Source organism: Strigops habroptila, chromosome 2 (assembly GCF_004027225.2).
Source record: "Strigops habroptila isolate Jane chromosome 2, bStrHab1.2.pri, whole genome shotgun sequence".
NCBI lineage: Eukaryota > Metazoa > Chordata > Aves > Psittaciformes > Psittacidae > Strigops > Strigops habroptila.
The window spans coordinates 56,997,207-57,013,924 of record NC_044278.2 but is presented as its reverse complement, the minus strand read 5'-3'; the positions used below and the strand labels follow the sequence as shown (position 1 = coordinate 57,013,924).

The 16,718-nt window shown below is 36.9% G+C and overlaps 1 protein-coding gene across 1 annotated transcript in view; it reads right to left on the bottom strand.

Annotated features, from left to right (window-relative positions):
* Positions 1 to 16,718, bottom strand: part of TMEM131 (transmembrane protein 131) — a 101,209-nt gene that overhangs the window by 52,112 nt on the left and 32,379 nt on the right. Inside the window, exons 3-4 of the mRNA XM_030472331.1 lie at positions 13,960 to 14,000; positions 6,395 to 6,463 (exon numbers count right to left, since the gene is read on the bottom strand). Of these exons, the coding sequence (XP_030328191.1) occupies positions 6,395 to 6,463; positions 13,960 to 14,000 (110 nt within the window). The remainder of the gene's footprint in view (positions 1 to 6,394; positions 6,464 to 13,959; positions 14,001 to 16,718) is intronic.

Sequence of the window (16,718 nt, the reverse complement as noted above, 5' to 3'; positions counted from 1 at the left end):
ACAGGACCTCCTACTTATGAAGCATGCACTAAACAGAGAGATGCTAAGGACCATGATATTAATTCAAAAACACAATTATTAACCTTCATCAAATTGCATCTTCACTCACAGGAGACTATATATGCACGCTACAACTGTAAATACATTTGCTTTGCTTTACTTGCTGAGCCCTCCCAATTTCACGTCTCCATCAGCAAACACTTGTTCTTGCTCCTTCTTTCACCATCAAAAACAAATATAATTTTTACTTCTCTAACTTAATTAGTATTGAAGAAGACAATTTTAATCATTATGTTTTAAAACCTGTACAAAATACCCAGGCTAAGCCATAAAATAAAAGTATTAATTTTTGTTGCCAGTATACAGGGGGATATTAGTCACCATTTAGAGAAAGTGGTCATGCCTTAAACAAGTACTCACTGATTCCACCAACACCGAAAAAAAAAAAAAAGGGAAAGAAATGGAGCAGAACAGTTCCCAGCAACCACAACAGTAGGAAGTGAGAGAAGATGAGACAGATTTTAAGCACTGTATTACATGTGAGCAAATGACATTTACTAGCGTATCGCCTGTGGTTTCTGCAGAGAACCAGTTCTGTACTGAGAGCCTAAGATCAGAGTTGACTGAAGTGACACTTTTCTGCTGCATAATGTATGAAACATCACAAAGCCAAAAATCCCATGTTGAATGAATCGGTAATAGTGAAGTGTCAGACTGTTGCTGTCAGAAAGGCAGTTTGGAAGTAAAACTCCATACCAGGAAATGCTTCAAATATTAACAATCTCTTAAGGCCCTCATGCTTTCCTGGTACTGAAAAGAGGGAAATACAAGACAATATATTTGAGAGGCTAAAGCCTAGAAAAACAACTAGTAGGGAACCAGCAGATACAACAGTTCACTAACTTCAGATCCCACACTAAACCACCACAGTATGATTATAGGTGATAAAGGCAGAAGTCAGTAAAGAGGAGTTCTGTTGCTAGGACTACGTTTCATTTTACTATTTTGTTGACCATTCTGATTTTGAAACAATGAAACCAGTATTATGTTTTCCTCAGATACAGCTTTCCTTATATTCTTTAAGCTTGATGTTAGCCAAACCTACAGACGTAGGACAAGCCTCACTTGTTCTTTCTGCCACCAGACAAGGTAAAATCCAGGTAAAGCAGTGTGCACCAGACACCCTTATGAACCTACATCCCAAGCAATAATCACATACAATATGCCTCTCCAGGCTGTGGATTATCAAGCCACAATGATCTGCACAAGTATAGTGTTATGTGGTGCCAAATTTTACAGCAGAATTTCCTGGAACGCTCACAGTTAGCACTTTTCATTGCAAGAAACTGGAACAGACGCACACCTCCAGGCAAACATGAACTGTCAAAGCATGTAAGATTTTGTTCCTGATCTTTTTGTCCCTGCATAATGCTAGGTCCACCTACACTGATAAAAAACAAGATACCATAACCTAAATGAGAAGATGGTAATTAACAAGGGTGAGGTGCCTGTTCAAATGGGTAAAAAAGCCTGCATTCATATTCTTTACTGCTGCAACTCAAGTCTTTCCAAAGTCTGAGTTAGTATCTGCAGTGTGTTGTCAGCATGTCCTTGCCATAGAATTCATTGCTGCTTTAGGGATTGAGAGGTAGACTCTTTTAACAAAGGAAACCAGTGTCTGCATATAGATACCTCCGTAAAATGCTCATTTAATTTATGAAAACCGACAAAAATCTATTACTGAAAAGCAAAAGATATAAATTCAGCAGATAAATTCTTCCTCTTCCATCTCCTATTCTTTCTAATGAAAATGGAGAGACAACTGAAGTCAACCAAAAGCTTCCCACTTAGATTTTGTTATACTGGGAATAGAGATAAATATAGTCAAGATTCAATTCAGATAAACTCCTAATGAATTTGAGAGCTTAACGCATATGTCTTCCCTTAAGTATTTTCTTCTTTTAGAATCTTTGGCAACTGCTGAAACAATTGTACAACATAAAAGTTTGTTGCACAGCGTAAAAGTTTCACGTGGGTTAAACCAGTATCCTGTGTCAGACAGGAGAGAAAAGCAGATACCTAGAAGGCAAAAGTGTAATAATATGAAAAGCACAGTAAGTCAGGCGCCCAGAAAATTCTCCCAGCCTCTAAATACACGCAGCTTGAGAGCTTCCTGAACCAATGCAGATGCTTCTCCAGTCAGAAGATTAGACGGAGTCAGCTCCAACAATAAGAATTTGAGTGTTAACTTGTAGTGTATCCAGCTACTTTTAATGAAATGAAACGAGCTGGTCTTGCAAGGTTACCTCTCTAGAGACTAAAAGGGAATGCCTTTTGTACCCCATTCGGAAGAAAATGCTAGTTCCTGCATGATGTACAACACTAGAGAATTAGTGCCTAGAGCATTCTTCCTGTTTCACATGAGCATTGTATGCATCACTGGTTGAGTACCATAGACAAGTTGCATCCTTAATTGAAGTTAGAGTAACTGAATCATCTAAGTTTGAGAATGCAAATGCATCTCCAACTTGGAAAAGCAAAGGAAAATAGAAAGGGTTTGTTTTCCTACATCTACTAGCCTCTAGACCAATTGTTTCCCAGCTTCCAGACTTCACTAGGTTCTAACAAATCAAGAAAGTTCTCTTAACAGAGCAAATGCCCCATGTTACGTTGGGAATCTTACTTAGATCACATACAACAAATCATACCTTTTCCAAACAGTTAGCAAAACCCCATCTATGAAACACCAGTAATAGAGTCTTATCCAATCATGCCATCAACTGTGATTTGGATGAATTGAACAGTGTAATAAACTATTACTTCCTTTGCCAGCATTTTGCAGTCTAGCATATGCTAACAAAACCACAGGTAGATCTGGACTAAATGTCAATTTACTGTCAACAGTTTCTTACATTTAACAAACTCCAATGGAAATGAAAATTTGATTTTGTAACATTTTTTAAAACTTGCAGGTCTGAAGACCTGCAAGAAGGCACAAATATTTGAGCATTTCCAAGCAACTACTTTCAAGGCCAGCTCAAGCCTTCATAGAATATCCTGCCAAATACTAGAGCTCACAAACAATAAACATGAAAACGTTACAAAAATCCCCTAAGAAAAACATTTCAAAGGAAATGCAAAGTGAGATTGTTTATCAACATAAAACTGAAAGACACATTTTCAGAATACTGTCCTACCGATGAGAAAACTTTGGAGAATGGGACCTTGCTCAAATTGAGTGAGGCAAGAACCTCCATTCACCACAGAAACATATGTTGATCAAGGATTAAAATATCACTTTTGCTAGAAGTGTAATTTCATACATTGCCAATCATTTCTAAGAAGCAGGGGTAAGATGTCAACTTAATCTTTAAAATAATTCCACATTCTAAAATTTTCATGGTAAGCAGTTCTAGCTTATATTGTGTTAGTATCCTAAAACACAAAATGCCCTAGTGCTCCGTTACCAAAAGTTACTTCTACCAAAAATTTAATTGTGAAGAATTCACAAGTTTACTTTTGATATAGTCAGAGTTGAATTATCACAGATGAAGGCAATGTATCAAGATCTATGAAGATTCAAGATCTCCCACAAAGCAGGTACACAAACTGAATATAAACTGCCTTGCAACAGTATTCTTCAGTCTTCACCCAGATGGGACACCTGCAAGAGCTCGAACATGAAGACTTGTCTTAAACACAGGAAGCCATAAAGGTAATGACTGTTCTGCCAAAATAGCCACTGAGCAGCCAACTTCCAAAGCTATGGAAGACAATGTAATGGTTACTGTTTGTGTGTTAGACCACCTCGATTATTTCATTCCCATTTAACAACAGGAGAGAGTAGCAGATTAGAAGAGACTACAAGGAACAGAAAGCAAGAATAAAGGTGGCTAGTTGTGGAGTTGGTTTTGAGTGGAGGATTTTGTGCATGTTCATTTTCTTTAAAGCCCCAAATCTCTGATAGCCAACATGTGGCCAAATTTGCTCCAGAGGAAGACTGGTGTTGCTTCAGAAACACAAGCAGGCAGCTTTCACATTAAATAACTAAATGAGTATCCCACTTACTACAAGCAGTCCCCTGGAGCAGTGATATGGGAGAACCTGCCTCTGTTCCACCCCATTCCCAGAGGCTTAATGTATACAGAGAATATTTGGGATCTCTTCAAGTGAGCTAAAGATTTGCATATCCTAACATACAGCATACATTTCCTTTGATAAACATGAAATTACCTGGCCTGCCTTCAAAGTGGTAGAATATGGTAGTATTTCTTTTATATTAAAACAGCATTACAAAAAACCCCAACTGATGCAAACTAGGAGTATAAGGCCACTGTAATCTCATCTCCAGTTGGAACACAGGAAGTGCATCTACAGAATCTATTTAACAACTTAATTCTGATTTTGATTTTCTGAGATCCATAGATAAAGTAACTTTTAATATTATTCCTGCTCAAGTTGGCATGTTTTTGAAACATCTGATTAAACCCACACATTTAGCAGACCAAAATGTCAAAGGAAGAATAGGTTAGCTTACAACTGAAATCAAATATTGCAACTTTCTTTAGCCTAGGAATGTCACATGCATAAACATGAACTTTGAACAAGCTTGCTCTGCTAAATGTTGCATCCTACCTATTAACAAAACACCGTTTAGGCACAATATTTATTCAGAAACTAAATATGCATTTTATGCTGTTCCTAAAATCCATTATTAACAAAGAAAGAAGAAACAGAATTTGAATGTGAAAACCCTCTCTATTTTAAAAGGCAAAAGAGTTGAAAGCTTAAATCTGCATCATTTAACTTCCAAGGTGCTTGGCACCTACAGTTTGTTCCCACCATAAGGCTGAGTTACTCAGCATTTCTCAGAGTTAGTTCATTTTTATTTACATGCCTAAGTACAGATTTTAAACTGAACTTTGGGGCTCCATATCTAGACCTTTTCTAAAACTGTTTTTGACATCTTACTGAAGTTTTAATAAATCAGAATATGATCTCTGCCCAAGATTATAACCTAAACTACAACACATACATTAATTAGCATCTACTGTCAGTAAAAAAAAAACACAAACCCAAACAAACAACCCAAAACCATAATGAACCAAGATCTTATATACAGGTTTCCTATTTTAATGGATAGAAGGCAGCAATCCCCCAGCACACTTCTGCATTTATTGTACAGAACCCTTCCTAAGTAAGAGATCTGTACTACTTTAACAGTGTACTAGATCTACACCCTCTGTTGCATGTTTACAGCTCTGACAAGAACAGCTTATATAAAAAGTCAAAATATAATGAAGAACAGCTTAAAGTATTTATGATAGTGTCTGGGATCTATTTTTAGCAAGAAAATAAAAATGAAAACGGCACCTTTGGAAGCCCACAAAACAAAAAAGTGCATGTAGCTTTCTTCAGATTAGCACACAAACTATAGATGACAGCAAAGCAAGGTATTTCAGAACACATCAACAAAACACTTTATTAATGGTAGAAAAAGGCATATAAAATACATTTCAAGTGTCAAATTCTGTAATTACTACAAACTGAAAACCTTTACAATTTAAAATCACTTAACCCCAAATCAATAGGTAAGTTTACACCAAGTCTAAAAAAGAGCAAACTGCTCTACAAGTTTGAGTTTGTACTGCACTCACCAGTGTAATCTGTAATCTATAACCTAATTTTGTTACAGTAGAGATGCAGGAGAGCAAGGCTTTCCACTAGGTATTTTACTATTCTATTTAGAAGCTCAAAATCCTCTTAGCTAGGACCAGTTACTGACATTACAAAAACAAAACAACAAAACCACACAACATCAAAAGCTAGAGATCCTGAAATTTTGAAGGAAAGAGGAAGAGGGGACAGAGTTATTTACTATGCCTTTACTCAGAAGTAAAAGTTAGAGTTTTGTTAGACTAAGCCCAAATAAATTCTCATATAGCTTTGCTATTTAGTGGCATTACATTTGATTTTTTTGTATAAAGATTATTTCTGGAAAACTGTGCAAACAATAGAGTTATCTCCTCTCTTTTAGAAACACAGAAGTATATACCATAACAACACACAGACGCTTCGTTCCTTGCACATCTTTGTAGTCACCACATTGTACAGTGGTCTTTCCTACAGACAAGGGGTACTGTATTTTTATTAATAATCCATGGCTTATCTGTAAATACCACAGGTACCTACAGCACCAAAACCATGGCAACTTATAAGTCACTACACGATGTTTAAGACCGAGTGCACCAGCTCTCCGTAACAAGTAGGCCAACTCCACTTACGGACAATCTATCACTGCAATTTATGTATACAGCCTTCTCTGTCAGGTTAAATGCTCTTGAGATTTTTCTTCTATTTGTCTAACTAAACAGATCAAAAGACTTCAACTTACTGTTCATGGAAATCCAGCATCGGTGGCTCAAACCGGAGAGGTCGGCAATTTCCCCGATATAGGGATACACTGCAAGAAAAATTAAAATGCTGTAACAGATACTGTTAAATTATACATTTTTGCTCCCTTCCCATCTCAAATTGCCCTTTCTTAGCAAAACATTAATACTAATAACAGAGCAACTAATTCAAAAGAAGAAACAGCCTGCCAAACTTGTCCAGTCAGAATACCTTAATTTTACCAGCCACTTACATGATTATGTGGTGTCTCTAAGAAAGGTTATGCAAGAGTACATATCTTGGAAATGGACATAACTGAAGTGTTAGTTTTCCTCTATACAGTGAAGGCTAAGTGAAACAGTAAGCTAAATAAATTTGTATCACCTTTCATAGCAATATCCAAACATTTTCTTCAATGTATAACAGTAATCTACATACACATCGAGCTACAGCTATACTAATACATAAACAATCTCGGATCCATTCGATGGCACTGAGGCCACATGGGAGAAAACAGCCCATGTCTATACTGTTAGAAACTCCATCTCCAGACGACAGCGACTCTCCTCTAGCAACATTCCTTAGCTTTGCCTATACTAACCTCCCACTGCAAGCATTCTAGGAGAATGCTAGTCGATGAAGACTAAAATACCACAGTCCAGCAGTGAAGGCAGCAAAGTGTCTGGAAACATTCTCTACCATTGCTTGGTTTACCAGCAGAGTTATATAGAGCACAATCAATAACCCACAACATAAGCTACAAGAAGAAGTACAAAGCAGTTTCATTGACTGAAATATTTTCTTATTCAGAATGACGTAACTGTGATCACACTTAAGTATCTCTGTAATTCAGTAGCACTTTATTTTGGGCTGAGTAGAAATCGTATTCTTGCAACGAAACATAAAACAGGGAGACAATAACATGAAAGAAATAAACAGGAAAGGCTAAAGAATGACTCAAGACCAATGGCTTTCTTTTTTCCGTAAATGCTTTTGTATAGCATACTTGGTTTAGATCCTTGTTTTCTGACTCTGTCAAATCCTAGATGCTCAAAGACAAAGCTGCAGCCGCATGGCCCAGGCAAGCAAAGCCACGCCACAAATCCAGCCAGGGCAGCAGAACCACCCAGTTCTGTCTCAACAGCAGGAGAAACCAGGAGATGGAAGATGCCCTCAGACAAGCACATGTGGCTCACCTTATGAAAGCTGAGGCCTTGAACTCAATCAAATTCCATCCAGCACGCTTCCAGGAAAACTAATTACTGATCAAATTTCGATGTCTTTCCATACTCCAGAACCACTTCAACAAGGAAGCTATTTACAGGAGTAGAAATTTAAGAATAGGGTATGAAATCTTAGCTGCACTCTCTAACAGCACAGATCTGGGCAACAATAACACTACAAGAAATCAAAAGCTTTTTTAATAAAAATACAGTGTCTCACTGACTTACTCTAGAACTCCACAACTGAATAGTAACATCTCAAGTATAATACATATGTAAGAGGGAGATCTATTCATGCTGATCGATTTACAGCTCTCTAAGTTTGGATGTCCAAGCATCTTCAATACTACTTAGACATTAGCTGTTAAAAATAGCTTCATTCACATAATATAAACACTATTGCGGCAAGAGTAGGCATAGTACAGTCAGCTTTAGTGCACACTTATGTATGCATGTGTGTGCACAAGTGCATGTGTATACATGTGTGTATATAGATACCACAAAACAATAGAAGTGAAGGTGTAGGACGCACTAATAGAAGAACTGTATTCAGGTCTACAGAAAATTACAATTCCTGCTACTATTAATTGCTACTGTGACTCATTACAGTTGTTGAATAAGAGGCAACTTGTGTGTATACTTTCTGAGTCTTTGAAGAACGAGTGCTCCACAAAATGAAGTTTACAGAGTCATAAGACATAGGAGAAAGTTGGAAAATTATGTTAGTAGTGATAGAAGGATAAAATAAGTTGGTAATAAGTCTTTGAAGCGATCATCTCACATGTCAAAGTTTATGGTCCAGTTTGGAAGAACACTTAGAGTGCATTTTTAAACAGAAAAGGACAAAAAGCTCACATACCTCCACTGTCAAGATAACACTAAACAGAAACTACCCTTCTTCGATAACGATTTTTTAAATAGGTCTGTCGATTCCTTCCCAATTTAAAAACACTGAAGAGCGAGCCAGCACCTCTTTTTTAATTGGTAATAATTGGTAAAAGGACCGATTATTAATGGAAAAGTTATCAGAAATATTTACAGTATTTACAAAAGTGATAATGAAGTTACTTATTTCAAATACAGTCAACACTAACTTGACCTAACTTGAACAGTCAAGACATACACAATTCTCCACATACGTGAAAAGTTCAAGCAACATTTTTCAGCTGCATTATCCTGGATAGCCATTTAGACAACACAGGATTTTTAAATGGCTGAAGTTGGTAAAGCACTAATATAATAATGAATTCCATCCGTTATAATAAAAGTAACAACTGTAATAAGGTTCAAATGGGAACAAGCAATATTGGAATTCCCAAACTTTGCCTACTGAAAGGCCCAACATGAGTCAACTTGCAGCAGACTTACAAATGATGATAATGTCTGCTCTGCTGGGCACTTGCTCACTGAAGGCTGGATACACCCATGGGTAGGGCAAGTTTACAGTATAATGACACTTAAGTTAATTACTATTGTGTGCATGTAGAGCTATGGCTCCGGGTCTTATATCAGAATCTAAACATTTTTCTTTCCCTACCCCTCCAAGTTCTCTAACTTTCAAAGTCAAGAGCAACATGAAAAGGAAAAGGTGCATTTGAATGAGAAGGGACTACTGACACCTGCAACAAGCTCCAGCAGACCAAGAATAGACAGAAGCCATCTGAACTTGTGAAATTTCAGGAATTACTAGTTCCTTTAATGATTTAAGATGGTCTCAACACTTTTTCCCTTCAGTGAGAATTTTGATTAAAAAAACCTAACTAAACAAACAAACAAACAAACAAAAAAAACCAACCAAAAAACAAACCTCCAAAACCCAAAAGAGACTCAGGAGTGAATTACAAACAGTCCCTGACACTATCAACACCCTCACCGTACCATCCACTCTATCATCCAAGTGAGAGGGCATTTACCTCAACTATTAACTACCGTACTGCTATCACCCAGAAGCAAACTATTACTAGATGCAATTCACTGAAGTGCAACTTTGTGTCTCAATGAGGTTAGTCACAGATGCAATTATAAAGACGGTCAAAATATCAATGCCTGGAAAGACTTTAGGTGATACGGACGTACATCTGTGCCAAGACACAATTTTCTTCTAAGTACATTCTGCAGCACTTCTATAATGTTTTGCTGTTCATTACAAAGTACTCATAAGTACTAATAATTTTAAATAATCCATACACATCTCTACGTTTGAGATGAAGACAAGCCTTGTAAAATATAGTATTTAAAGATATCTGCAAAGTTGGACAGTAACTGTTTCTCTGTATCCTCATTTTACTTTTCTAGCTGTTCTGGGATTTTTGGAGGAGGTCTGTGCTCTATGCAATCTTATCTGGACCATCTTTAATTGCTACTGTGGAGAATTCAAATCTAAGCATTACTCTACATGTATTTTTCCCCACATTAGTTTACCAGTTGTTTAAAGGGTTTTATTTGCTCTCCTGTGCCATAAGTCATCAAGAAATAAAGAGAACAGCATTAAACTGTCAAGCAGCAAGATTTTGTTTAGCAAAAAAAAAAAAACCCCAACCAAAAAAACCTCTTAGAAAACCACCACTTTGTTATTTCCATTGCCACAAAGTAAAACAAAAGTGTATCCAAAAATAACCATGTGAACTTTTAAAATGACAAAGAGGCAAATACTTCACAGTGGGTACTTTTTGTGCCAGAATGTCCTTGAAAGAGACACCTCAAAGACAGATCATTTTCGGCTAAAAAAAAATAAGTAACCAATCATATTTCCCCGAGTACATGCATGACTTGTTAATATTTAAAAATCAGGCTGAGCTGCATACAGCAGAAAACATATTTAAATTTTTAAAGTCAGAATTATTTTAGAAATACAGGTATTAAACACAGCCTCGGTAAGAAAGTGAACTCCCACAAAACATTTGACCGCTTCGGTATCTGGCAGTAGCCACTGCTATAAGTGCAGATGAATAAAACAACTAGCAACAAAGTCTTTTCATAAACTACACCCAGGCAGTGGTTGGCTCAGTTATGCCAACATTAAGCCTGTATCAGGAAAAACATACTCATGATATCAAACATTAAACTTCAAAGCTAACACTTCCTGAGGGGGTTGTCTGGGGAAAGGGTGGGGAAAGAACAGGGAGAAGCTTGAATAGATGCACTGTAACCTGACCATGGGCAAGAACAAAACAAATTAAACAGCTAGTTAATTTCTCTCATTCCAATTAGCGTTAAAAAGCAGACCAAAGAACTGAGTAAACTTTCTAGATAGGGAAGAAATACCTGCAAGCTATACCAAGTAGGAGATATTATAATTTCTAATAAGTATCAATGAAATACAAATCTAGAGAAGTTAAGCATATGACCAGAAACCTAGAGGTTTTAGCAACACCGTTGGGGGGGGGGGGGGGGGGGGGGGGAATCACCTGGAACAATACTTTAAAGATCCACACAAAACCAGTAACAACAGAAAAAGAGAGAAATAGACAGCAAACCAGGTATGTACTTTGCAACATGGTATCTTGTGATGTAGACCTTTATCATATTGTGATTGAACCCCAAATAGGCTAGCGCTCTGAAGTATAATGGACTATTTTTCTCCTTGGCAAACCTGGAGATACTTCAAATCTGTAAATTGGTGTTTTATTAGAACACAGAAAGAAATCATCTTAGATGAGAAATGGAAAAAAAAAAAAAAAAAATCCAGAAAGCATATCTAATCTATGGCCTCAGTCTCATTCCCGAGGACTGCCAAATTCAGCTGTTTCCTGGGAGACACAAAAATTACACATAGTCCCTAGGTCCCAATAAAGACATCTTCTTTCTGCCATTAAGACTCAATGATTTAAACAATATACTATTTCATTTAAACTATCTCCATAAACTTTGACTTTACCTAAGATATAAAATACAGTAATCACGGTTCTCAGAAGTTCAAATGCAATTCCTACATTCATGTTGTGATACTCGCAATCTGACATACTGCACCGAAGAGCTACAGCTGTTTAAGCTCCTGTCCACAGCTGTGTCCCCTACCATTTTGCAATCCTGTAGCAGGTCCTGGAAGAAGGAAACAAATACCCACAGCACTACAGCTCCAGTTCACAATCCATGTACAAACCCATCATCACTGGCAGGGTAAAATAAGTCACTGGACCACAAACTGCAGCAGCTGAGCCACAGGCACACCTACCCACTTTCTCTGCCACAGGAAAAGAGAATCTTTGGCAAGAAGCGCAGGTAAACAACAACGGGGGTAACTACCTTCTTAAACAACTCATGTTGTTTGAGAGTTACGAATGACCAGAAGTCAACCATGACAGGGAAGAGAATACGATGATCACTTAGTTTAAGCTATTTGGCTTACAGAAATGGAAGCTTAGGAAGTTAGTATTAGTTATACTGCTCTGTAACCTATTTTCTTTGATTGTGTTCTTCTGAAAGCATTAAGGATCATCTTATTTATTTTTCAACATACAAGAGAAGTTCAATAATGAAATTTAGGAGCTTCTTTTACTGCTGTGCAAAGTCTGAGTGCAGGGTTTCACACAAGCAGTTTCAGATAGCAAAATGGAGAAAACCCCTAGAAAACAAATTATTTAAAGTACATCATTTTAATTTCATCTTTAAAAAACAATTTTTATTTAACCTTGACCAAGATGTTATGATTCGTATGATTACAGCAACCAGGAAAACTAAATTCAAGTAACTCTAAATGCATGGTAACTTTACATGTGGTAATTCACTGTCCTACCACAGTACAGTTACACACGTGGAGGTGTATACATAATATGTGTAACTGCTCAATGGAGAAACCAGTACTGAATACATTTTTGAAAGTTACTATTTATGGGAAATGCATGTTCTGCTTACTTAATCCAATGTTAACATGCAAGTAGAAATCAAATAGTTTAGTAAAAGCATCAGGTAGAAAGCTTTATTTGAGGGACTTCACAGATAAGAAATAAATGGTCAGAAGTCCTAAAGGGCAGAGAGAAGCCTCCATTGCTGGGTAAGGGGAAAGAAGACAGGTTCAGCAAAGGTACAGCACCACGAAGTTTCAAGTTTTATGCAGAACAAGCTAAATCTTTCTAATTAAAAAAAAAAAGAAATGAGAAGTTCACATAACACAAGTTTGACAAAATTCACATTACCATAATACACAAATTGCCTCAAGCTTCAGATCAAAATAAAAAGTAACTGCCTTATTTCAATACATAATAACTCTTTTACATTATCACAATAATGTGAACTTATGTTTGAATTTCACCTGGAGTGAAAGACCTGCCACATCCTCATAAGATTCTTCAGCACCTTCATGATCTCTCTTTCCCCCTGATACCCTGAATTTCAAGCGTACTTAGAAACCTAGTACTAGGTAAGCCAAAGTCTATAGTATTTTCATACAATCCAGGAGATTTACATTGCAAGATTCAGGTCTGTATCTCATCAGAAGGCAGCGCAGACTGATGGCAAGTGAAACAACTGGATCAAGGTTTTTAAAATTAAAAACATTGCCTTTTTTTTTTTCCCCTCCAGAGATTTCTCAAAACTTGTTGCAAAGAGAATGCTCTTAAACCCATGTTTAAGCAACTGTATGCATAGTAAAATAAGAGCTTTACATATACTCGTCTGAAATGAAAACAGAATGGTCATTCTACTAGATTTCCTGGGAAGGAAACAGCCCATGAAAAGAAGTCTAGCTGTATTTACTGAAAACAAGCTATACTTTACATGACAGTCTGTGGAATGCTACTTGAAACAAGCTTCACTATTACTGTTCAATGTATTCATTAAACACACAGGAATATTTGAGGAGTTCCCAAAGAAAAATTAGGACTAAGAAAAAAAAAAAAGAGGCCACTTATTTTTCTTCTCAGATACTATATATGCAGAGTTCTCTGATAACAGATTATATCCTGGGGAAGGAGGGGCGGTGCAATAGGAAGGGCGAAAGAATCCGTTGAAAGCAACATCATTAAATTTTTCTTCAAAAGGACCCCAAGAACTTTTGAAGCAGATGAACAAACCTACTGCTTTCACAACAAACCCTCAGTAAAATGGTTTTAAAAAAAATTGCAAGCTGGGTTTCAGTCTGCCCCCTCTTTACACAGAATTACTCTATGGTATACATTACAAAGTGAGTTTAAGAATTGTTCCATTTCTTATTCCATATGTGAAGTGATTTGGCTGTCCAATATTAAAAAATATTTTCAGTTTAAAATTCCTCTGTATGAGACAAATAATTGAAAAATTACATGATTTGTATTTTATCTTGATTATGCTAAAACTTTATTATTAAAAATACCACAAATCTCACAATAGGATGGCTGTATTAAACTTTCAAGAAAACCATGCTTACCTCTTCTGCTGATATGAACTGAGGCCTATAGTTGTCTCAGTCTGTAAAAGAATAAAAAATAATTTTAAATTTAAGATACTGACAGCACTATACTTTCTGTGGGGAAAAAAAACCCCAACAACAAGCGAGTTAAAAAAACTGAGAGGAGGAAAAATGTCCAGGAAATTATAACATTGTAGGGAGCAAAAGAAAGAACTAGCATAGATGTAAGAACCAAATTACAAAGAAAAGCATATAAACCAAATAACAGTCAAGCAATTATCTCACTGGTGTAATTTAATGAACTAGAAAACAAAGAACACTGTAATTGCCATTTGATTAGGAAACGTCATCTCCTTCCCTGCCAATGATCTTCTAGCCTCTATTATTTATACCTGTACTACCACTCTGCTGGACATGACAGTTAGTGACCTGATAACAAGGTGTTTAGATCGTCTAGGAAATTCCAGCTAGTTTACCCTTGTCTAAGAAACCCCAACTGGTTTGGAAGGCTGCATATGGAATGTCCTCCTGATCCACAGGATTTTGGGGATCAAACTGAGGATTTCAGACCTTCTCTTGTGGGCATTTCATGGACAAGATGAATATTCATCTTGCTTACAGGTATGATAAAGTCTATGGTGCACCTTGGCTCATCTGACACAGTTCACCTCTAGTATATAAGGATGTCATTTGTTTGCATGGGAGAATGTGAATGGGGATTGCATTCCCCATGTTTGCATGGGGAATGTGAATCTTTCATATCTAATTTCAGAACTAAAATCAAGTCCCTTGGCTGGGCATGTCACTACAAATTATACTTTTTTGTTTGTTTTTTTAGATTAATGTATTTTTTCTTAAAATGGTTTTTAAACGGTTTTTAAAAAGTTATCTTTACTTAAAATATAGCCTCTCTAATTAAAGGAATTTTTATTTTGGTTTTTGGAGACACTTCTTCAAAATTTTGTAATTACTAATATTAAAACACTTAGTCCACAAACATCATTTGATTCATTTCAAGGATCAATTCTGGACTGTAAATTTAAGTACTGTTTCAGATTTAAAATGAAATTATTTGGTTTATCCACCCTCCAATTTGTATCAAACTAAAGGAAGCTGGAAACGTATTATTTATCATTGTAAAACAAAACTAATTGCAAATAAATCCTCAATTTAATCAGGAAAAAAACCCCAACCCAGAACACATCTCTCCCTTCTATACCTTATTTTTCCCTCAGACTAGAAAGCTGAGAGCAAACCTTCCAGTTTTAAACTACCACCAATTAATTTCTTAGCTTAAAAACTATAGTGGAAACTGAATCAAAGCGAATCAACTGAAAATATTTTTTCTTCCTCCAGAAAGGACCTGTGATGTCAAAAGTTTGTTTAGAACTTCATACAAACACTTGTCCAAAACATTAAGCCAGTGATTTCCTCTATTTCATAACAGCATGATTTTACAAGCTCTGCAGAAAATACATACTGCTTGCATATTTTAAAAATGGATTTAATAAGTTTCAAACAGCTACTTATAATTACGTATGCTTATTCTTATTATCTACTTTTCTATCATAAATCTGACAACCATGAATCACTGTCTGCCTTTCCAATTTTCTTTTTCTTCTTTTAAACTATGTAACTGTTGCCTGCAGCTTGCAGATGTACCCACTCTCTAAAAGCACATCAGACTACACCTGGCTCTGAGGGCTCTGCAAGAGATGTTGCACAGCCTACTCACTAGAAACAGACTAGTGCTAACTTACAAGGTCTAAACAGCCCGAGTTGTTTCACTGCAGCTGAGAGGTGCTGATCTTCGCCACAGCCAGCTACCACTGATCTAGACTAACAGACAAATTGCTCAGTAAGTCTCAGCATTTATGAGCTTTCTACACATCTATGATGCATGTAATAAGTGGTACACTCCAAGTGCCGATGTTGAGGAAGTTTTGGATGTGAAGATCTGTGCAACACAATCAGTAACGCAGATGTACCCAATAATGACCCAAATACATTTTAATTGTTATCTCTACTACTGAAATCATCTGTTATTCCTCCCTACCAAACAACTGCATATAATTCTCTCTTTTTACTATAGCACAGTAATTTAAAGTCATTCTTCTCCCAATTTCATCAGTTCCATTCTTCCATGCTGTGCATTCACACCACTGACTTTCCTGCCTACTGGTGGGAGACAACCAAGAATTGCTGATACTGTGTTCTGTGAAAACTTGCTATACAACCATACTTGTTTTGGCTGGGACAGAGTTACTTTTCTCCATAGTAGCTAGTATGGTGCTGCGGTTTGGATTTATTCTGGAAACAGTGTTGATAACACAGGGATGTCTTCATTACCGTTGAGCAGTACTTACACAGAATCAGGGGCTTTTCTGCTCCTCACCCCACATCACCAGTGAGTAGGCTGGGGGTGCACAAGGAGCTGGGAGGGGGCACAGCTGGGACAGCTGACCCCAAACGACTCAAGGGATATCCCATAACACATGGCATCATGCTCAGCACATAAAGCTGGGAGAAGAAGGAAAGAGGGATGTTCAGAGTGATGGTGTTTTTCTTCCCAAGTAATCATTACATGTGATGTAGCCCTGCTTTCCTGGAGATGGCTGAACACCCGCCTGCCCATGGGAAGTAGTGAATGAATTCCTTGTTTTGCTTCACTTACATGCACAGCTTTTGCTTTACCCATTGAACTGTTTTTATCTCAACACATGAGTTTTCTCATTTTTGCCCTTGCAATTCTCTCCCACATCCCACTGCAGGAGAAT